Source organism: Salarias fasciatus, chromosome 16, assembly GCF_902148845.1.
Source record: "Salarias fasciatus chromosome 16, fSalaFa1.1, whole genome shotgun sequence".
NCBI lineage: Eukaryota > Metazoa > Chordata > Actinopteri > Blenniiformes > Blenniidae > Salarias > Salarias fasciatus.
The window spans coordinates 22,664,931-22,687,430 of record NC_043760.1 but is presented as its reverse complement, the minus strand read 5'-3'; the positions used below and the strand labels follow the sequence as shown (position 1 = coordinate 22,687,430).

Sequence of the window (22,500 nt, the reverse complement as noted above, 5' to 3'; positions counted from 1 at the left end):
ATAAATGAGTAACAGAGTAGTGGGCAGTGGGCGTGGTTGATGGTGATAATCACATCACATCATGTTAGAAGGAAACAGAAGGAATAATCAGCACTTTGACTCTCGTTTACTGCCCTTAGGATTCAGCTGAAAACTACACGCAATGCTGGATGATAACGAATATCAGAATTATTATTAATAATTAATAAAACATTCCGCCCACTTAAGATGCTAATAGTTTCCGGAAGCCACAGAGCGCACTCAGAATTCACATTTTAGAAGCTTGCTGAAAAAAGGAAGCACAATGGAAAAGCAAAGAAAAAAAAACAAAAAAAAAAACAAAACAAACTCAAACTCGCTCATATTTCCATTATTGAAGCTCTCCTCTGACCACTGAATTTTGAGGAAATGTTTACACACAGTGTACAGTCATGTCACTCTAAATTATTTGCTAAAAGCCATTCACAAAAGCTTTCAGCAACCCAAGAGATGCAATACATTAACAGAGGCGTAACCATTTACAGCGTGAGTGTTCATTACATGTGATGAATGGACACTGATAACTCTGACATTCTGCAGATGCTGAAATGACCATAATGCCGATTGCGGTTTCCTTGCTATCAGCACTGTAACAGCTTTCTACAGCTTATTACTGTAAAAGCTGATGCTTCATGCTTCTGAGTCACACATGAGCACTTTACATCCATTTTTTTTTTAAATATAATCAGATTACTGCTTGATCATTAAATTCACTTAGTAACAAACAAGAATCGCCTCTTAGTTGATAGCATCAGTGATACCAGAACAAACTCAATGAATGTAGAGGAGCACTGGGAGTTAAAAATATCTCCTGTAAATCTCATTCCCAAGGCATTCGGGTTTTGGAAACAACCTTAAGGGCAAACCACACAAGGAAAAGTTATTTCCCTAAGCTCCAGATATTTTTTTTGTCCTGCTGAAGCTCTCTGCTGCCGCACGGTGAGATCTGACCCACCCTTTGTCAAATGCTGCAGCTTAATGAATGAACGCCACTTCTCTCCGGCTCTCAGCTCTCTGACTCGATTATTACACATATCACATTACACTCATTTTGGTGTTTGAACAAGAATCGAACATCTCAATCAAACAACAGAAAAACATGACTCTGCACCGTCAAAATTAATATTTCTGCAAAATGTAACATACAAGAGACACAATACAACAAGATTTAAAACAGACTGAAATTGTTAAACCACCTAAGGAAACACTGAAAGAAAAATATAAAATCTTAAAGGCAAAATGTAAGCAAGTTTAGAAAAATCTTGAAAACGAGAGCGATGTTTATATTCTGTATTCCTCATCCAGGAGATTAAGATGTATCATATACATGATTGTCTTTAGGTTGAAATGAATGAATGTTGTAGGCATGCTTGATGCACATGTAATCTTTATTCTTTCAGCTTTTCATTGAAATGGATTATAGCAGTGTCTCTCATGCAGTTTGTTATACATCACAAGCATTATGCATATAAATGTTGGAAGATGGTAAAGTCTGTAATCAAAACATTCTTTCATTATGTATAAAGTACAGAATAGGTAATGAACGTTTTAATTACATGCAAAACAGAGTTACATGGATGGAATTACACTCCTATAACATGGATCGACAGATGCAGCTGTGACACAGTCTGGGGGTGGACCTCGTGGGAAGTGGATGAACCGAGAAAAATGACAACAATATAAAATGTAAACAGAATTAGGAAACAGCGAAGGTCACGTGAGATGTGTGGTGCCATGTCCTTGAGATCACCGGAGCGCTGAAAGCCGTCGTTTCGCCCATCTGAGATGTTTGTCATGATAAATAAAAGGAATGGAAGTTAAACTGCGAAACAACAATTTTGAGAGCACAGAAATCTAATCCTTTAGCCATTATTTGAAAAATAGCTGGTATACTTTCTTTTGAATGAATCAATTGTCCAATTTAATTCACCATTTCTTTACAGAATACCAACAAAGACAAATCGCCATGGAACAATACTAAGAAAATGACCTTTCTGAGTCTCCAGTTTGGAAAGTTTAGTCCCTTGATAAAAGTTTGTACAGTGTTTTAAACATTACATGGGTGGAGTGCAGGAGACCGACACGACATGTGTGACGGATTCGGTGATTCAACAATGTGCAAAGCATTTCTGCCAAAGGTTACAGCTCTGACACTGATAAACAATCAGCACTCTCGGCTGTATTTGTTCAGACGGTTGCAGGTTCAGGTGGTGCTGCTGTAAAGCACTGAAACCAGCCGCGTCATGACTACACTTTGCATCATAAAACATTTCGGACTCGAAGAGAGCACGGGTAAAAGAGTACACTCTTGCATGCATAATCAAGGAGAGACATTCATGCAGATTTACATCTCTAATCAACCAATAATCTGGCATGATTTAATAGATCTGCTAAATTAGTTAGCTCGGCTAGCCTCTAACGCTGTGCTGCTTTTTGTACCTGAAGGAACGACCCCTTTTGAAGAGTAAAAAAATGTATAAAAAGTCAATAATCAAACTATAAATTCTTAAAGCAACAACATCAAACATGTTTTTGTGAAAAATAAGTAGGTTAAGTAATACAACAGTCAGTGATATAACAGTAATTCAAGACACTGGATAGCAGAACTAGCTGCAATAGAAGTTAAAGCATCAACTAATGTGTCTTTCAGAACACTTTGAATAACGCTGTCCATCCCCACACACCCCAAGTGGATCCTTGGCGCAAAGGCCTGAATGACCCACTTTTCCAATTTAGGCACCGACCTCTAGAATCAAGTAAGCATTGTCAGTTTGGCATAGTTATCCAAGTCAGTGGAGTCCGACGGGTCTCATAGTCACTTTCAAGAGCTGTAAACATTTTGCCATTAGTTTAAAAGTCTGTGTTGCATCTTCAACTTCTGCTCACTCATCTTCCTCTGTCACATCTTTGGTCACGACCTCCTTCTCGCTTTTGTCCTTTTCATATTTGTTTTTACCATTCGTCGTGGCGCTGTCGGGTGAAGGTTGCAAAGCCGTGGACGGGCTCAAGTCCTTATCGGCACAAGAATCTTCTTTGAGTTTGTCCGTGACAAGGTCTTCTTTGTCACTGTGATCCTCACTCCTTTGAATGTCAACACTGGATGTTTCCGCCGGCTGGACGGCCTTTCCTAGATGCTGCTTTACATGCTCTCTGTAAGCTCTCTGGATGACGACGGCAGACAAGTCCTCCTGTTTCCGGCGGAGGGTGGTGGTGATGGGTTCGTAAGATACCTTGGAAGGATTTGAAGCCATGAAGCGCTCCTCCATCTGCGCCCTCAGGATGTCCATCTCTCCACCCTCGCCCAGAACACGTTTCGTGAACGCGAACAGGATGTCCAGGCAATGGATGCGTTCCCCGCTCACCATCGGTAAATCCATCGAGATGAGTTCAATCTTGTTGGGCTTGGCTATGCGTAAGGGCGGGTCCAGCTCGTCTGCAAAATCTGACAGCTGACTGTACTTCATGAACTGTGTCGCACCGGGGTCGAACCTTTCCCACACCTCGTAAAACATTTCGAAATCGTCCTCACTCAGCGGGTCAGCGCTCTCCTCAGTGGCCACGCCAAAGTTCTCCAGGATGACCGCAATGTACATATTTACCACAATGAGGAAACAGATGATGATGTAGCTCACGAAGAAGGCGATGCCCAACGGACGATTCCCACAGTTGCCTTTAACAAGACTGCCCGGATGCTCAAAGTTGGGGTCACATTCGTCTTTGTTAAGAATGGGGAACAACAGGAGGTCCCAACCTCCGGAGGTTGTGATCTGGAACAAGCAGATCATGCTGCTGCCAAAAGTCTCAAAATTAAAAAGGTCATCAATGCCTCTTTCCCGCTTGACATAAGCAAACTTTGACATGCCGAAGATGGCGTAGATGAACATCACCAAGAAGAGCAGGAGACCAATGTTGAACAAGGCAGGAAGTGACATCATCAAGGCAAACAATAGCGTGCGGATTCCTTTGGCACTTTTGATAAGGCGAAGAATGCGGCCAATCCGAGCCAATCGGATGACTCTGAACAAGGTTGGCGAAACAAAATACGTCTTTATCACCTCCGAGAGTGACATCCCTAAAGGACAAAAGAAATAAACATGTTAAAAGAGAGGAAGATAGAAAAAAAAAAACAACAATATGAAAAGCAAAATAGTAAATGCAGGTAAAACCCACCGATGATTGAGAGAATTACTACGATGAAATCAAACACATTCCAGCCATTAGTGAAATAGTACTGGCGAAGCGAGATCATCTTTAACAGGCACTCTCCACTGAAGATGACAATGAATACAATGTTGATATCGCCGAGGACTTTGGTCTGGTGTTTGGACTGGTCAGCCGTTTCCACCATCATGGTCACCATATTCAGTGATATGAGAACCATAATTACAATTTCAAACTCTTGTCTTGTGGTGAAGTCAAAAACGTATCCTTGAATCTTGTTCTGAAATACATAAAAACAAATGTTTCAGATGTCATAAAGAAAAGGTCACAGACATTAAAACGAATGGATTTATAATTCATCCGACATACCGCTGGTCTGGGAATGGGTTTTTGTGGTTTTTTTGAGCCCAGCTTTTTCATGGCATTGTAGTATTTCTTCTGTTCTTCCGTCATAAAGATGTCCTGGCCTCCTAAGTAAAGAGTGCATGCACAGTACGTTAAATCACAAAGAAACCAACGCAAGCCAAAATATCAAATGCAATATTCAGGGCAGTCGTAATACTTATCTTTTTCTTTTGCTGATTGAAATTATCTATGATGACACCAATGAAGAGATTGAGCGTGAAGAAGGCTCCAAATATGATAAAAACAACAAAATATGCGTACATCTTCAGGTTGACCTCGTATTCTGGTTGCTCTCCTAGCTGTGATTGTGAGAGAAATGGAGATATTTGAGCCATCGAGATAAGTTGTTTTGATTCTGTTTCTTCAATCGAAACACAAAAACTGTGCAAACACCTCCAAAGCGATCCACATAATGTTGTCTCAGGGTGTGAATAGATAAAAAAATCTACAAACCTTGCATAGAAATGCACATTCATCAATTTGCTTTAACTGTGGTATTAGAGTCTAACAGAATTATTACACACTTTAGGCATCACAGAATGCAAAAAATATATCACCTTGCTTGGAGAGTCCACAGCAGCATACATGATGTCCATCCAGCCCTTGAAAGTGGCCTGTATGAAAAAATACAGGGAAAAAAATGTGTCTAGAAAAATAAACGTACAAAGACTGAGCATTTCTGTGCCGGTCACTTACCACTTGCAGGAGAGCAAGGTAACCCATGCCAACATTGTCAAAGTGGACTCTGATGTTCTTCCATTGAGCATTAGTCGTTTTGTTGCAGTCGGAGAAGTTTTTCACCTCGGATATAGGGAAGTGCTTCTCTGTGGTTAGGTTCACACAACCGTAGAACTTCCCCGCGAACAGGTTGACTCCCATGATGCTGAAGATGAGCCAGAAGATGAGGCACACCAGCAGCACATTGAAGATGGAGGGAATGGCTCCCAGCAGGGCATTGACGACCACCTGCGCATCGACACACACAGACATGGCGTATGTGCACGGCGGGACGGGGTGCGGACGCACGGCAAACACACTGAACTCTAACCAAGCAACCAACCGAACGGTGAGAGCAGGAAAACACGAGAGTGAATGTTGCGGTGCCAGCATGCGCTTCGGCATGATCCCAGCGGAGCTACGGCGAACAGCACAGGTGAGATGCAGAAGCTGCGAAGGTCAATATGGGGAGAGAATCGGGAAAGTAGGCAAGACAATGACCGAAAAGCTGCACTATTCAATTTAAAAAACAAAACAAAAACAAAACTTCAAAAGAACATTGAAAAAGGACACCTTGTAGAGGAGGAAGAATGCCACAAAATGTGCTTACTGTAAACAGAAACATAAATAAAGCATAAAGAAAAGAATAAATCACATAAAGTAACTCGACAAACAAAATCCAGGACAGTAAAATTATAATATAAGCAAATGTGGTGCTGCTGATGCAGACGAGAAGCTGTGCATGCAAATGAGGGATTCCACTGGCTACCACGTGAGGCAAAGCAGCACTGTGGATCTGGACCACCGCAACGTGTAGCGCAACTGATCAATACATTGATTTCAGCTGCCGACAACTCTATCCCCCTCAATTATGTAAGCCATCCACTCTGCTCAGATCACACGTGCATAACACAGCAAAAAGTATTATATCAGATGTCACTAAAGCAATATTTAGAATGGATAGTCCATGAAAGAACAGTTTGACATTTTGGCAAATCATTCTCCACTCTTGGGAGTTCAACGTTTTTTTTTTGTTTTTGTATTTAAAATGCCTTTCAAATCTCTTATCAAATGTCGGGACGTGCATTTTCAGTGAAAGCAGTAATGTTCACCTCTCAAACCAAGAAAACCAAGAAAATGACACAAATCAAAAGATAACCAGGAGGCTAAAGACGAGCTGGATAAAAAGGGTTCGGGAAGGAGAGGACTGTCTCAATTACATGCAAGACATTTTGGGATCTCAGCATTTCTATAATGCAGGGAGATTGTTTTTAAATGCGGAGCAGGAAACTGGCAGTGAAAAGTTGTGAGAAATGACAGCGACTTTTACCCTCATGCCCTCGAACCGTGACAGGGCCCTCAGGGGCCTCAGGGCTCGCAGGGTTCTCAGAGATTTGATGGCGCCGAGATCAGAAACCCCTACAGCGTTGGCTATGAGGCTGACTAATGAGACCTGGAACACACACAGACGTACGCCAGATACTTATGTCACATTAAGCACAAAGTATATTAGTATATATACAAGCATATTTCACCTACATCAACAATGAGGAAGTCCAACCAGCACCACGCATTTGTAAAATACTTGGCAAATCCGTACGCGACCCACTTCAACAGCATCTCCAGAATAAAGATGTAGGTAAAGATTCTGTCTGCAAACTCCAACACAATTTTAACAGTCTTCCTCTTCTCAATGTAGACGTCTTCAAACGCCTGGACAAAAACACAAATGCAGACTGTATTTAGTTGAATCACAGCCGAAAGTTTGAACTGTCCAAAAGAAAACGATGTCTCTAAAATTTTCTAGAATCTACAGCAGACCAATATAAAGCCAATTGCTTTTATTTTAAAAGCTGCTGTGTTTGGTGACAGTGGGTGTGCCAACCAGTATTTGGCTTCAAATATCAAAGAGAAGGCTCACAGCTTTTTATTTAGAGGTTGGCTGCAGGCAAAAAAAAAAAAAGCGTGAGATCCTGATATAAAGCAATACGAGACTGACTATGCAATAAAAGTGTGTTATATTCATTAAGTCCATTCATCAGCTACATAGCTTGAGGCAAATCGGGTGCTTAAAGCTGAAAAAAAAAAAAATCCTGAAACTTACAAGCGCTCCACTGCTAAGCAGGATCATGAAGATGATGAAGCTCTCAAACCAGTTGTGTTCCACAATTCGAAAACAGGTTTTCCTCAGTGTCCACCACAGTTTCCACCAGCCCACTTCCACGTTCACTTGGCAGCACTTGAACTTCTGCACACAGACTGAGAACAAAACATAAGGTGAGCCATAAAAAACATAAGCCAACCCCAGTGAGTGGGGTTGGCTGTACAAGTTTCAGAATGAGTTAAAAAAAGAAACAAAGAAAAAGAAGTTGTGATAGGTTCATGTGGCAGTATTCACCGGCTGGAAAGCAAGGGTCGGGATCCATAGTTTCTTCCAATTCGAAGTCTACAGAATCTACTCCTTCTCCAAAAGGTAAACCGTCTACTGTGCTGCCCTCAGATGAGCTGAAGTCCTCATCACCTTCTACGGCCTGCAGACAAGGGTGAGACTGGAGATGAAAAAGAGCAATAAGTGCATATGAGAAAGAGGCTGGCACCTGTCCCCTATGCTACTGTGCTTCATTTATTCCTCAAATCAAAAAATGCCAAAAGAAGCACAGAGATAGTCTGCTGTATGTCCAGTTTATTGCTGGGACTGAAGATTTCACAAGAATCACTTAAAATCTTGATTAATTCAGATGTATATATCATATACTATATCACTGTAAGGACATCAAAAATCTCCATTCTCAGCTTGACAGCAAAGGAACACTTTAGTTGTTGTTGTTGTTGTTGTTGTTGTTGCCTGGTTTTCCCATTAACTGGACTATGATTAGCCTACATCAATTTATCCTGCACAACTTGATGACTCTTGAATTTTAGATATTTGAACATTTTTTCCCTTTAGGCAGAACTCTAAAATGCAAACAAAGTATGTCATTAAAAAAAGTGTCTTAAAAGCTGACAGTATTTTACAGTAGCCATCTCATCTCTCCTTCCCTCGGTTCTATTGGTTTCTCAGGGTGTGTCTCCTAATAGCTGGTAGGAGACCAGCTTGAATGTCTTCCTGGAGGATGCAGAAGCACTCGGCTGCCCTGGGACCAGCTAATGCAGTGCAGGGAATGATGTAAGCATGTTACCCAGATACACTGTATGCACTAAAGTCAGCGTGATCCTGTTTGTGCATCAGCTCTGCCCTCTTGCCTCTGTGAGATGGACTGTTTGAGAAAAATCAAGTGCAAACTGTGGAACATTAAATATTCAACTCAGGAGATCACTACTGACTACCACACTGTCATCATCCTTTTTTTTTTTTTTTTGAAGGAGAACCCATGCAAATGGGCCTCTGCAGTCCAATAAAATGTCTCTGCCATAAATCATGTTGTTTGTTGCATGTTAAAAAAAAACCCACATTTGATCATTTTCATGTTATTTCTTTTTTATCCTTTCACTCTATGTGGTTTTCTATTATGTCAAGCACAACCCTCATTAGAAGACGATCCCGCCTCCCAGCACTCAGACATAAATGGCACATAATGCAATCTGCTCACTAGCATTTTCCTGTCTATACGGCCTCTCCTTGTTTCAAGGGGTTGTGGTTATACGGCATCTTCAGGGAAACATCATGACACATAATCATATCTCATTGACGTGACTGCAGATTGTGGATAAGTTCCCCAGACAAAACAGGATACCTTGTAATGCATCGCAGAAAATAAACTTTCATCCTGAAATGACCACTGTCAAGCTTTGGTTTTAAAGTGGCTTCATCTCAAAGGCGTATCCTTACCAGTTGGAAAGCGGCCGCCTCGGAGGAAGCACTGCTGAAGTCCTCAGTGTTGAGGTTTTCAAAGTCAGACTCTCCAGCAGCGATAGGAACAGTGACAGTCAGACTGGGATTGTAGATAAAAGACATGGAATCATCACTCTTGCTGTTCACGATGTACTTGTCTCCAGTTTTGTCAACTCCAGTCACATCCCCGTTGCCATTCTTCAGCATGTGATTGGGGACGCCATTTGGTCCCAGAGCTTTGTGCAGCTCGTCCAGAGATTTGTCCTCACCCTTCCCTTTTTTCTTTTTGCTCAGACACACACTGTTGCAGCCACTTCGCAGAAGTGACTTGGTAAAGGCAATGCCTCTGTGAATCCGCGCGATGGCGATCTGTAAATTGTTGTCGCCGTCTTCGTCTCCTGGTACCAGGTTGTCCGCGCTGAATGAACTCAGCAGCAGGGCCAGGAACAAGTTCAGGACCTATCAGATGAAGAAACGTAAGACTACTGTTTGACTCTCTTCACTTTAAAATATCAGACAAAACATGGCGTGTATATGAAGCTGCATGGTTATTTATCATATTAATCATAAACATGTAAGACGTGTTTGAATCTTGAATTGAATATAAATAAAATGTGATGTACCACAAGGTTTCCAATGACCATGACCATCATGTAGACAATGAGGCACATGGGAATTCCAGCCACCTCCATGCAGTCCCACATGGTCTCTATCCACTCTCCACAAAGCACTCGGAACACAATGAGGAATGAATGGAAGAAGTCACTCATGTGCCACCGAGGCAGAGTGCAGTCGTCAGAGATTTTACACACACAGTCCTTGTAGCTTTTTCCAAACAGCTGCATGCCCACTACAGCGAAGATGAAGACAATGATGGCCAACACCAGCGTCAGGTTCCCCAAAGCTCCCACTGAATTGCCAATTATTTTTATCAGTGTGTTAAGAGTAGGCCAAGACTTGGCTAACTTGAACACTCTGAGCTGTAAAGAGAAAAGGGGAAGTCAGAGAATTCAAAAACTCCACTCAAACCCACCTCCTTCAAATGACATGACGTGACATGAAGCGGTGGACAGAAGAACGTGATCCAAGAAAAACACTGCGGGAATTTAAATGGCTCATCAGACTCACCAATCTGAATGATCTCAGGACAGACATTCCAACCATGTTCTGCAAGCCGAGCTCAATCAAGCTTAAACTGACGATGACCGCATCAAAAATATTCCATCCCTCCTGAAAGTAGTAGTACGGATCCAAAGCAATGATCTTGAGGACCATTTCAGCGGTGAAGATGGCCGTGAACACCTGCAATGCAAACAAGAATTGACAACACAAGACATTATTGAAAAAGGATATACTGCTATTTTTGCAATTTAAACTAGCAAACTGGAATAAACTGTGAACTCACCACATTCCCAACAGTCAACATTTTGGAAAAATCGTCTGTCATTGGATGATGCTCCATGGCCATGAAGAGTGTATTTAAAACAATGCAGATGGTGATAGTCAGGTCCGCAAATGGGTCCATCACAATCAGTTTCACCACCTGCTTGATCTTTACCCAAGCTGGACAACATTCCCAGATGAGAAACCTTTCAGCAACAGTGAACCAGCAAGGATGACACTTCTGTCTAGACTCTTCAAGCTCTACAGACAGAAGAAAAGAAAAGAAGAAATCACAAATTTCAAAATCAAATGCATAATCAAGATTGGAGTGGCATTTTGAATGTCATGGTGCACAATACCTACCCTCCATTGTGCTGGTTATGACACTAGCTATGCTCTGAGTTCTCGGCCTGATCTCTGGGCCCTCAAGGAAATCCATAAACTCTGGACCGGTGGCCTGTTTCTCCTCTGTTTCTGTAGTGTCAGCCTGGAGAGACAAACAACTGTCAAAGACGAAGCTGTGGCAGAGAAAGTGCTTCAGTATAGCAATCCACTTATGAGAAAGTAAAACAAAACAAGAAAACCAGCAACATTGTAAGTGCAAAGCTTCAAATGACAGTGAAAGTATGATGAAAAAAACAAACTTTTTGAACATTGATGACTATCATAAATGCCATTAGCTGTCCCATGTGTCCACAGAGTGTCTTGGAAGTTGTTTTGAAGGCATCATCTGGGTCACCGATGGAAAGGTAATCAGGTCTGTTAAGCTTTTACTGCTGAGTCTTTTCTTTTCATTAATGGTGACACTGTCACCGTTGACTTTTAGTATTCGTATCATGTCGAGTTATAGAGGTTTAATAGATGATTTAAGTTTGTTTTGTGTATTAAGGCCATGTCATCTTGCTTTAATCTCTTATTTTTCATGTCCTATCTAGTTTAAAATCTTTCTAATGTGTCTTGATCATGTTCAGGTGTGTGTTCCATTCTGCCTAGTGTGTGTTCATGCCATTCTTGTTGCATCTAATTTTTTTATAAGGAAGTGAAGAGGGTACCAGGACAGTGTGATGCATGGCGACAATCTTGGAAGTAATATAAGAATCAACTTCTCTCTCTCCGTCTCCTCTTCCTGCACATCCACATTGGTGACCCTGATGAGGTCAATGAGTCTGTAGAGGCTAGCAACATCCAAATGACAGCTGGTGCAGAAGCCGGTGGCCCCAGGGTTTATGCTGCTACTGTCAAATTGCCAGAGTTTTGGCAGCATGATCCCGAGCTGTGGCTTCAACATATCGAAGCCCAGTTTCACCTCCTGGGGTTCATTGTGGATAACATTTAGTACTTTCAAGTGGTCACAGTTTAGGCTGTGTTTGGAATGATTTCCAGCTAAGATGGAAGCAACTGTTGCTTTTCTGCGGCCCCAAACCATCAAGTCTGTAAGAATTCCTCAATAAGATGAATTTCTACAACTGCTTTATTGTACACTCGGCTCACCTGATGTGGCCCCCATATAAGGTCTTAAATGGCAGAAAATATCAATAGGATCCTTTTTGCTTGGACTGGTCCTCAGAAAGGATCCTGGCATTTGAGGAGGTCAAGGCTGTGCTCTCCAACAAACCTATGCTGGTAGATCCATCCTCAGTAGCACCAATGGTGCTCACCACAGATCCCTCAGACTGAAACTCAACAGTTTCTCGTTGGAGTCTGGTGGCCTCTTGCTTTCTTCAGTCAACACTTGCATGACAATGAGAGGAAATAGCTCGTTTGACAGCGAAAGCTTTTTCTTGCTCTATGTCAATTTGGATTTTTGCTCAAAGGTCGGGAGTTTCCTGGTTTCGTATGCCACAAATACCTCCATGGCTGGATCAACTGGATCTGTGCTCGGCCCCAGAGGAAGACCTTCAGTCTTCTTCTACTGAGCTTGATTTTGCTCAACCGCCGCAGGTGCCCAGGGAGTTCCTGCTAAAGGCTCCTGATCCCTGGTTGGTTGCTGCCTGTCGGCTGGTTCTCAAGGAGGTAGCCCATGTTTAAGTCTCGGTTCCCACTCATAACTGCCTCCACTGGTCTTATATTACGAAGGACCTGATGGCTGCCACCTAAGTGGTTATTAGGCAGCTATTATGCCCGCTGTTCTCCACAGTAACCACCGCATAATGGCCCCTTTCATGGCCTGGAGTCAGAGCTCAAGAACTTTATCATGCACCTAGGAGGTAAACAGTTGCAGGTTTCGGTGGACTGCTTGAAGACTGCCCGTGTCATGCCAGAGAGGTGGGTGAAAGTGACTAAGACCTTACCCCGGCACTTGCCTTAAGTCTGGTGCTGTTGCCTGAACCTATCCCTGTGACTGTTCAGTGCAGTTGGTGTGGTTGGATGGTCAGATCTCGCAAACAAGACTAAATAAACTGTCTGTACACGGGGGTTACCAGTGGTTGCTGAATTTTATTTTCTTCTATGTTGGGGCTTAATGCCAATTTCTGAATGTTCATCAGAATGAGTTAAGGGGGGTCTGTTAGATGATGGAGAAGGGCTAAATCAGGAAGTTAAGGATGTGAGAGCTGAGTGTGTTGTATGGTGATACTGTTAGAAGTCATAAAAGGATTGATTTAACTCCTCCGTCTGTCTCATCTTTCCTCACTTCCACACCCTTTAATTAAAAAAAAAACTTTTTTTTCAATGCTTACTGGTGAAAAATGAGCTGAAATATTGTTAAATTTTATCTGAAACTGCAATGAATTACTTGACTTTGTGCTTTATTTGACAACTCTTGCAAATTTACTAAAATTCTACCTGCGATCCTACCTAGTGATTATTTTCAAACTAACGCAGACAAAAACTCTTGTTCCTCAGATTTCTCAGTTTCCATGGTTCTCAATCAGCTTAAATTTACAAATTCAACCAATGCTACTTCTCTGAAAATAAGGTAGGTAGCTTTTCCAGTTGCATCACTTTAACAAAGTCATCAGAGGGGCCAGATTGGACCATAAGGCAGGCCGCATTATGCCTGTAGCCTGTATGAAATTCGTGAATTTTTGCCTTGCTTTTTGAAAATAATCAGACACAACACCAGAAGTGCCATTCTAATGTATGTTATGTGGTCTGTGTGCAAAATGTGACATGAAATGAAGAGAAATCGTTTGACACAAACATGGCTATAAGCAAACGAAAAAGGGCAGCTGTGGGGAGACAACCCTTTCTTACATTGTCTCCAGTGGAGGCCATATCTATCATCACTTTAGGCGGCTGAAGCCCCAGAGGCGATGATGGGAGGGAGTTCCCGCCCACGAGAGAGACAATCCCATTGCGGTCTACAGAGCTGTGCATGAGCCCTTTGGGTTGAAGAAGGAGATGTGGCAAGAAGCTGCACTGGCTCATACTGCTGCTGTGTCGGTCACGTCTTTGGGGAAGGAAGAAAGACCCCCTTCGACTCAGGCTGTCCTCAAAAATGCTGTTCTCATCGTCTGCAAACTCGTTTTCTGAGCGCGCGTCCGGTGCTTGGCTTCGAAAACTGAAAACGCTGGTTTTACTGTTCCGTCTGGATGAGAAGAGGGGCCCACGAAAACTCAGAAAGGACTAGGAAAGAAAGATATTCTCATGATACATGCTGAATGCAAGAGCGAGGAACACTGATGAAAATGATCTTCATAGGCACAGAAAGAACAAAAAAAAGAGAGCTATATGCTGAGAAAAACAGCATGATGATTAAATAAATATAGAACTAAAAGCATAATAAATGCGAATGTTAAAAATGATGATCTGGTAAAGATCAAGACGATGAAGAAGAAAAAGATGAGCGGGATGATGCTGATGAAGACTTTCATAAAGATGGTAATTGATGTAAAAAAGACAGATTAGCACAGTTTAAAAAGCATCCGATGACGACTGGCAATGGAGGAACACAGGAAGCAGTCAAAGAAGAAGAAGAAGAGAAAGATGATGATTATGATGATGATGATGATGATGATGAAGATGAGGATGAAGATGAGGATGGTGATGATGGCAATGATGAAAAAAACAAAAAAATCAGCGATATCGCAGCATTAAAATGTTGAATTTGCATGAATCACATCACATAAAAAAACACCCCAACAATAATAACGCAATAAATATCAAACATGAACAAAATCCTCAAATGCAACAATTGCAACAATGCTTACTGTTCACACCGTTCATTTAAACCCACTTTTGATGATTTTATAATCCGGCTCAGGCAAAAGCCTGCCATTTATTCAAAACACTGCATACAGTTGAAGGCGTGCTTAAGGCATTTAGTTTGGATTTCAAATCCAAATCCAAATGTGATGAAAACAAACCAGAGCTCTGATTTATCCTGATAAAAATATTAGTTTTATTATGCACTTTTCAGCCACATGACAACATCTGATGCCAGATTAGTTTTGATGAATTAGTGTGTTTTTTTTAAAGACTTTTCAGTTAAGGTAATAAAAGTGCAAATAATATTGCTTAATATTAAGGCTTATAGATTATGCCAGTGTATTACTTTGTAATTTAGTGACATTTAAACAGGTGAAACTGAAAGCTGAACATTCAGGAAAAACTTCCCAATAGGAAGTTAACTATTCTGTCTTCATACCTGGTGCATGGACGAGCATTTCATGTCATAGTTGAGCACGTTTGCGTCCACGGAGAAGCGGCAGTGTGTCCTCTTTAAATTGTCCTGCGATTCAGATTTAGGGAATTTTTCATCGCCCCCCTTTCCCTCGTCCTCCTTCTTTTTTCGTCGTCTGTTCCGTCTCTCTTTGGCGCTTTTCGAGCTCAGCTTGGACGCGTCAGAGGAACTTTCAGTGCCGCCACCTTTGTCACTGACCCTCCGGCCGTCTGCTATGGCTGCAGCTTCTGCTGCCTGCAATGGGAAGAGAGGAAAAGGATGGGGAAACCATGGTGAGAGAGGTTTTCTTTTCTTTTTCACATTTTACAGGTTAAATGGGAATGCTCTTGGTCTGAGGTGCATTTAGGATGGATTTTTGTCAATCTTACAATCACAGAGGGACTACATAAGGCGTGAGTTATTATTTGTAAAAAGACATCAAAATACCAAACCCTGCACGTGTTTTCTGGAGTTTATCATTCTCAGATGTGTAATGCAGGTTTATAATCACACAGTGTGCAATTAATCAAGGCTAAATAGAAGATAAAAATATCATTAAATAATTGAGGTATAAAAACCACCTTTTAAACTATTAACAAACAGGAAATACAGTTGGAAAATTGAGTTGTGACACACCGAATCAACAAGGAAAAATGGCTGTGATCGAGCAAACTTTCACATTTTTTGTCAAGAGAAAATGGGATGTGACTCATTTTTGTGTTCAAATGCATGGAGGTGAAATTAAATCCCCAATTTCAAACCCTAAAATAAAAAGATGACGCAGCCATGCTTGACCGGAGTCAGATCTTGTAATGAATGAGAGAACCTGAGCTTCCTCTTGCTGCCGTTTCAGCTGGTCAAGCATGGCCTGAAACTCTTCTTCCTTCTCTTTAGCTTCCTGCAGCGTTGCCTGGCTCTGCTCCTCGTAGGCCATCGCCACCACAGCCAAGATCAGGTTGACCAGATAAAAGGAACCCAGGAATATCACCAGTACAAAAAAGATCATGTAGGGTTTCCCGGCAGCCCGCAGAGTCTGGAATGAAAACAAACAATTTTCTGTTACTTTTATACTCAACAATGTGCTGCTTTTTTTTGTCCAAGCATCCATATCTACCTCCATCCAGCCCTCTGTTCCGTGTTCATTTTATTGATACTTTGCAGTTGACAAGAACTTCAGTCATTGATTTAAATTAATTTAAATAAATCAAATCAGCTCAGAACCAGATTTACACAAAATGATGTAATACAAATAAAAAAAATGCAATGATTACAAAAAGTCTTCTCTTTCTTTTAAAATTGACTTTTACTGAATTAGACTTTAACTGGGAAGTCTTTCTACATCTATTCCATAACCTGATGAGGTTATGTATGGAATTCCCCAGAGATCCGGCTTCCCAATTATAAATGGGGCTAAAAATGTTTGCTCATGGAAGCGTGGCTATATTACTGTTTGCTTTACTTGTTGATATAACAATGTTAAGCTGTGATCTATTCATAGGACACCTATTTGCCTTTTTTTTTAAAGCTACTCAAGCTGTGTTTGCTTAAGCTTCAGTACCATTAATCTTTTTTTTTTTTGTAGGAACAAGATGCACCTGCACGGCACTGAGAGGCTTGTTTGATCAGGATGTTCTGAATATTCTCTTTAATACTAATATTGTGGAGGAAGAATGCACATCGTCAACACAAAGGGGAGCGCCTGGTTATGTGTTTAGCAGAGCAGTCCTCCTAAATACAGGGTCCGGTACCATATAGTATAAGGGTAAATATTTTCTCTGCATATAATCACTGAATGACACTGACCATTATAATGACCCTTGTGAGATTTCAAATTGCATTACTTACAAGTCATTAACCTGACTGAAAAAGCCAATAGCGGCAAAAATATGGATTTTATTGAGTCACTTTATGACACAATAAATTATGCGATCACTAGTTTGAGAAATCGTATATATGTGAATTGATGCACATCCCTTGTATTTTGCCATTGCCCACCTGCTGGTAAAGGTTTTCCCAGTAATCCTGGGTCATCAGTCTAAAGAGAGAAAGGAAAGCCCAACCAAAGGAGTCGAAGCTGGTGTAGCCATAGTCTGGGTTCCTTCCGATCGGGATGCAAAGGTACCCCTCTGGACACTGCCTGCGTGAAACAAAAGGCTGATTGAGCTCAGAAGACTTTTGGTGCTCACAGCAAAACTATGAGTAATATCCAAGTTCTGTGGTCGAGTGATTTCCACCGCTCTGCCCTTTGACTTGATAAAACATTACAGTGAAGCACACCCTCTGTTACAGAATGGAATCACTGGGCTGCTTGACGTTCTAGAAAGTCTAATATAGTTATTTTTTGACACGTACAGTACAAGTCATATATTGCTAACTGCCTCCCCTCTGTTGTGTCCTCCCCAGGGGGTCCCAAACCCCAGGCTGGGAAACACTGCTCCAGTAGGCAGGACATTGCTGACTTACCCGGCTTCACTGCTATTTCCACAGAGCAATGGATCTTTGGGTTTGTCAGGGAGATAATAATGGTGTTCTGACAGGGGAAGAAGAGAAACAAAGTTTTAATTCAGTGTATGCTATGGATCTAAACAATATATGCAATTACACACTTGGAGAACACATTTTTGAGAGGCCTGAAAATGCAATCAATACACTGAATTATTCACAGATTTAGCTCTGACAGATAAAAACAGCTATAAACAGTGAATTCTCAATAGTTTTATTCATATTAATAAGTCCAAAACACATCATATCTAAAAATGTAATTTATACAGTTTTTTTTTTAGCAGTGTTTATCACAAAGAAGAGATGAGGCTGGGGCCAACTCAAAACAGAACAGAGAATAATCAAGTACTCACTCTTATCGAGTACAAACTCTGTCCAGTTGAACTGGCTGGCATTTGCATTTGTTGCATTCATGGTATCTGATTCATTTTTTGCGGTGAAATTTAAATATGGGTCCATTATGCACTTGTTCTTCAAATGGCCCATGAAGAGCTGTAGCCCCACTAGTGCAAAGACGCTCAAGCAGAAGACGGTGAGGATCATTACATCTGCCAGTTTCTTCACTGACTGGAACAGTGCTCCAACAATAGTCTTCAGGCCTACCAGACACAAAATCAATTATCAATTCAAGTAGCCGGAAGGACACCGTGAAAATTAGCAGCAGACATTTGCAAACAATAGTAAGTCAATGTCCATCTTGTGAGCAATATCTTTCGGAGTGCTCCACTGAGGTTATCATTCTATTTCATCCCTACTGACTGCCAGAGCGCAGTGCTGTAAGCAGTTAATGTTCCTTTCGCACATGCGCAGTTTAAGTATGCACACCTACAATGTCACCTGTGACCCTTGGGTGACCCTAGAAAGATAGTAAGCTTCGGTGTCACCACAGGTTCGGCTCCTCTTTTTTCTTGCGTGTAGCTCGCATACAGCTGAGTACAGCTTGAAGATTATAGGACTAGTCTGTTCAGCATCACACTGTGTCGCTGACAGCCTTGCGACTGTCAGTCAGAGCACCCACCATCTGCCCCACCATGGCAGATGGTGGGTGTTAGCTTGGCTAGCTGCCGGTGTTGTTAGCTGCCGGTGTACGTGTGCTCTCCCCCTAACCTATTGGTACCTAGTGTCTATTGTCTAGTGCCAATCCTGTCTGTTAATGACACGACTGGTGCTGGGTAGTACCCGTTGCCCCCTATTGTGCTTCCCGGGCTTGTGGGGGGCGACCGTGGCTGTTAGCTGTAGCCCACTGTTGTTGTTAGCTGTACTGTTGCTGTTAGCTTCAGTCGTTGCTGGTGAAGGCTGAGTTGGTGCCCCTTCCTCCTGATCTTGTCTGGTGAGTGGCGCTCTCAGTGTCAGCTTGGGCCACGGGAAATTGAGGGAAGTCACCCCCCCCCCCCCCCCCCCCCCCCCCCCCCCCCCCCCCCCCCCCCCCCCCTTCCATCTACCTTGAAGGTGTATGTGGCAGCAATATCAGCCCGGCATGACAGAATCGCAAATGGTACAGTTGGGAGCCACGACCTGGTGTCAGGTTTTGTGAAGGGGGCTCTGAAGCTTCACACCCCTCCGAGAGCCCCACTGACTCCAACATGGGACCTGCACTGAGTGCTGGAGGGCCTGTGGCAGCCTCCCCGAGAGCCCTTGGTTACAGTCAGTGCCACTCAAGAGTACATTTTTGCTAGCCAATACCTTGGCGAAACATGTTAGCGGTGCCACTCTATTTCCGAACGTTGTCCTTTTCCCAATGGTGCTGCTGGGTCTTCAGTCTATTCAGCCTTTAAGGCTCGTACGATATGGCGCTCCGTCAAGCGTTCCTTAAGACAGGACGGAACTCTTGTACCCACTGAGAGCCCTGGGATGCTATACTGACGCTACCACGGGAATTCGTACCTCCGGACAGCCTTTGGTCTGTTATGGAGGCCCTGATGGAGGCTCTGCTCTCTTCAAGTAGGTTGATCATGGATACCATTTGAAATTCTTATCAGGTAGAGAACCACCCAACCATTGGGTTTGTGCTGCCACTCTACCAGAACTGTGCGCACAACTTGCTCCACCCTGAGGCGAATACTCAGTTTTACCCGTCCCCATCCACCGGGTGTTGTCCTTGGCTCTGCAGAAGCTTCTCAGTGAGGTTGGTCTCTGGGATTACTTGTGACTAAGTTGGGATGCATCATTCAGTGATTTCAGCACCACCATCTGGCGGTCAGTAGGGATGCAAAAGAACGAAATTTACCCATGTAACTACGGTTCTATGAATCCTGAATGACCGCCAGAGTGCTCTGTCACTCACAACCCGCGTGATCACATGAGAAGATCCTGTAGGAGCCGAACCTGCAGTGACACCGGAACTCATTATATTTCTAGGGTCATCCAGGGGTCACAGGCGACATTGCTGGTATGCATACACAAACTGCGCATGCGAAAAGTGAAAATTCAGTGCTTTCAGCACCACCAGAAGGCGGTCGGTTGGGATTCATAGAACCGTAGTTACAGTCATGACTTTGATTGCTTTCTCACAGTCAGAATCTGAAGTGAAAAAATTACCAAAATCAATGCACGCACGCGCGGGCGCACACACGCACGCACACACACACACACACACACACACACACACACACAACACACACCTATACAACAGTTATTGCGTATCTCCTCTGTTCATATTTCTTAGTGGTCACGTCCATGTATTCTTGTAGTGTCACAAACAAACACCAGTCTGCACTGCTCACCTGGGATGACTGAAATGGCTTTCAAGGCTCTTAACACTCTGAATGTGCGAAGAACTGACAAGTTTCCAAGTGGTACAAATTCCGTTAAATACCTGCACGAAAGAATCAATTTCACAAATTTTTAGCACACTCTGAAAAACATTCCCTAGCAAACGTTTCATGTCAGTTTAAGAGGATTAAGTAAAAAACTAAAAAAGCAAGAGTTTGAAAACATCCCACATGGTCCTTCAGCAACATCAATAGATGTGTTTACTTGAGAAAACTTTGTTAACCCTAAAATGAGTAAAACACAAGCATGCTGATTAACATCTTGTGCGCACATCAAAATCTTTGAGTTTAACTGTGATTTCTATACTCACGCCATAACAATGACACTGAAATCCAGCCAGTTCCAGGGATCCCTCAGAAATGTGAACTTCCCTATACAGAAACCCCGAGCTAAAATTTTCACTAGGGATTCAAAGGTGTAGATTCCAGTAAATATGTACCTGGTGGGAAAGGAAACAGCTTTTAGTCTGGTGTTTTGCTCAAACAGCACGCTTCTGATAAAACGTGCACGATTGAATGAGTTTGTTGAATAACTTACTCTACATTCTTCGTCCAATCAGGCGGCTGACTCAGAGTCATAAATGCACAGTTGGCGAGGATAGTGCACATGATCACCAAGTTGAACAATTTGCATTCAGTTGTCAAGGAAGACACTTTTTTTCACAAATATAATAAATTACACTGCAACAACACTAACAAAGTTCACATATGACCCAAGTACTGCATTATAGGATCAAAAACAAAACAGATGCTATACTTATCACTTGGATTAAAGGATATGAGTGTACCAGAATCATAATTGATATTCTCCTAATCGGGTTGAAGGGGCTCAGGAGGTACAAGGCAGGAGCGGCATTGAAGCGAAAAATGAACTTCCCTTTATTCAATACTATGAAAGTCTGAGCGGAAAAGAGAAAATATAATTATGCTCTGTGGCTAACTTGCAGATCTCATTATGATCCATCATAAAATCAAGTCTTACTTCCAGCTACTCATCATACAGAGTAGTTTTGTTCTACTTTGTACATCAATAACTATAGAGATGTCCCTCTTTTAACTTTGTTTGTTACTATTTAATGTTTGTACCAAAACATGAAAATGCAAATAATGCCCACCTAAAAGTAAACCCATTAATTGGCTTGCAAATGTATTCATACCCCTTGAACTTTTCCACATGTCGTCACATCACAAATGTAAATGTATTTTATTGGGAACACACCATCCCTGTCGTGAAACACAGTGGTGGCAGCATCATGTTGTGGGGACGCTTTTCTTCAGGAGAGACAGGGAGGGTGGTTACAGTTGATGGGGAGATCGATGGAGCTAAATTAAAAGCAATCTCAAAGGAAAACCTGTTCCTGTTCCCAAAAGACTTAAATCTGGGACGGAGCTTCACCTTCCAGCAGGACAGTGTATGAGTATGAACACACTTGCAAGCCACTGAAAGATCATATGATGAGAACTAAGTGAACTCTGTTAACATCAGTTAACCAATCAATAAATCAATCAAAGAACTTTGCACCAAAAATGTAAGTTTGAATCTTGTGTTTTCATGTGGAAAATGAAGCGAACATACTTTCTGATTACGGTAGTAATGATCCAGGTCCTCCAGCGGTCTCGACACCATGCCTTTCGGAACGTCCCCATACAGCAGAGGGAGTGATTTGCCCGCCTCCAGGTCACGGCTCGGTTTGAGCTTATTGTCATCCTGTCGTTTTTTCTTCTCTCCCTTTGGCTTCTTGGCATTCTCCTCAGCGATCCTCTTCTCGATGGCTTTGAGGGACTCACGACTGAAAGGTCGGAAGCTGTCTGGACCAGGTGGCACAAGCAGCTGTTCCATCTTTTCATCCTGCACCTTCAGAGTGAGCAGCTAGCCTCCAACATGAGACAGGCCTGGAGAGTCAGAACAGAGAAACGTCCCGGCAGAGGTCAATCGTAGTTTAAAGAGGGCTCCTATATTGTTTTCATTCTGGCACCAGAAGAAATTTCCTGAATATTCTCCTCAGAGCAGGTTGCCAGCCCATCATGTAGCCTAAGTATGTGCTTATTTCCCTATAGCTGATCATCGAACACATTTTGACTAACAAAATCTGTGACTGTGTGACTTG

General features: G+C 42.3%; 1 protein-coding gene across 1 annotated transcript; it reads right to left on the bottom strand.

Moving 5' to 3' along the window:
• Positions 1 to 1,421: 1,421 nt before the first annotated feature.
• scn1laa (sodium channel, voltage-gated, type I-like, alpha) lies at positions 1,422 to 22,232 on the bottom strand. The gene is made up of 26 exons (XM_030112778.1): positions 21,969 to 22,232; positions 21,173 to 21,291; positions 20,931 to 21,020; positions 20,704 to 20,832; positions 20,345 to 20,436; positions 17,975 to 18,220; positions 17,583 to 17,649; positions 17,115 to 17,256; positions 15,946 to 16,152; positions 15,105 to 15,374; positions 13,712 to 14,083; positions 10,880 to 11,003; positions 10,539 to 10,777; positions 10,262 to 10,435; positions 9,757 to 10,113; positions 9,131 to 9,592; positions 7,700 to 7,850; positions 7,406 to 7,560; positions 6,841 to 7,014; positions 6,632 to 6,754; positions 5,281 to 5,550; positions 5,142 to 5,198; positions 4,746 to 4,883; positions 4,549 to 4,653; positions 4,189 to 4,459; positions 1,422 to 4,090 (listed from the first exon to the last, which is right to left on the bottom strand). Exons 1-26 carry the CDS (start codon positions 22,230 to 22,232, stop codon positions 2,901 to 2,903), a joined length of 5,988 nt encoding a protein of 1,995 aa, XP_029968638.1. The 3' UTR covers positions 1,422 to 2,900.
• Positions 22,233 to 22,500: the final 268 nt, after the last annotated feature.

Coding starts and splice junctions, on each gene's coding strand:
- scn1laa (XM_030112778.1), bottom strand. CDS start 22,232: ATGGAACAGCTGCTTGTGCCACCTGGTCCAGACAGCTTCCGACCTTTC. Junction 20,833..20,930: donor GATTGGACGAAGAATGTAGA/GTAAGTTATTCA, acceptor CTTTCCCACCAG/GTACATATTTACTGGAATCT. Junction 6,755..6,840: donor TGGACTTCCTCATTGTTGAT/GTAGGTGAAATA, acceptor TGTGTGTTCCAG/GTCTCATTAGTCAGCCTCAT.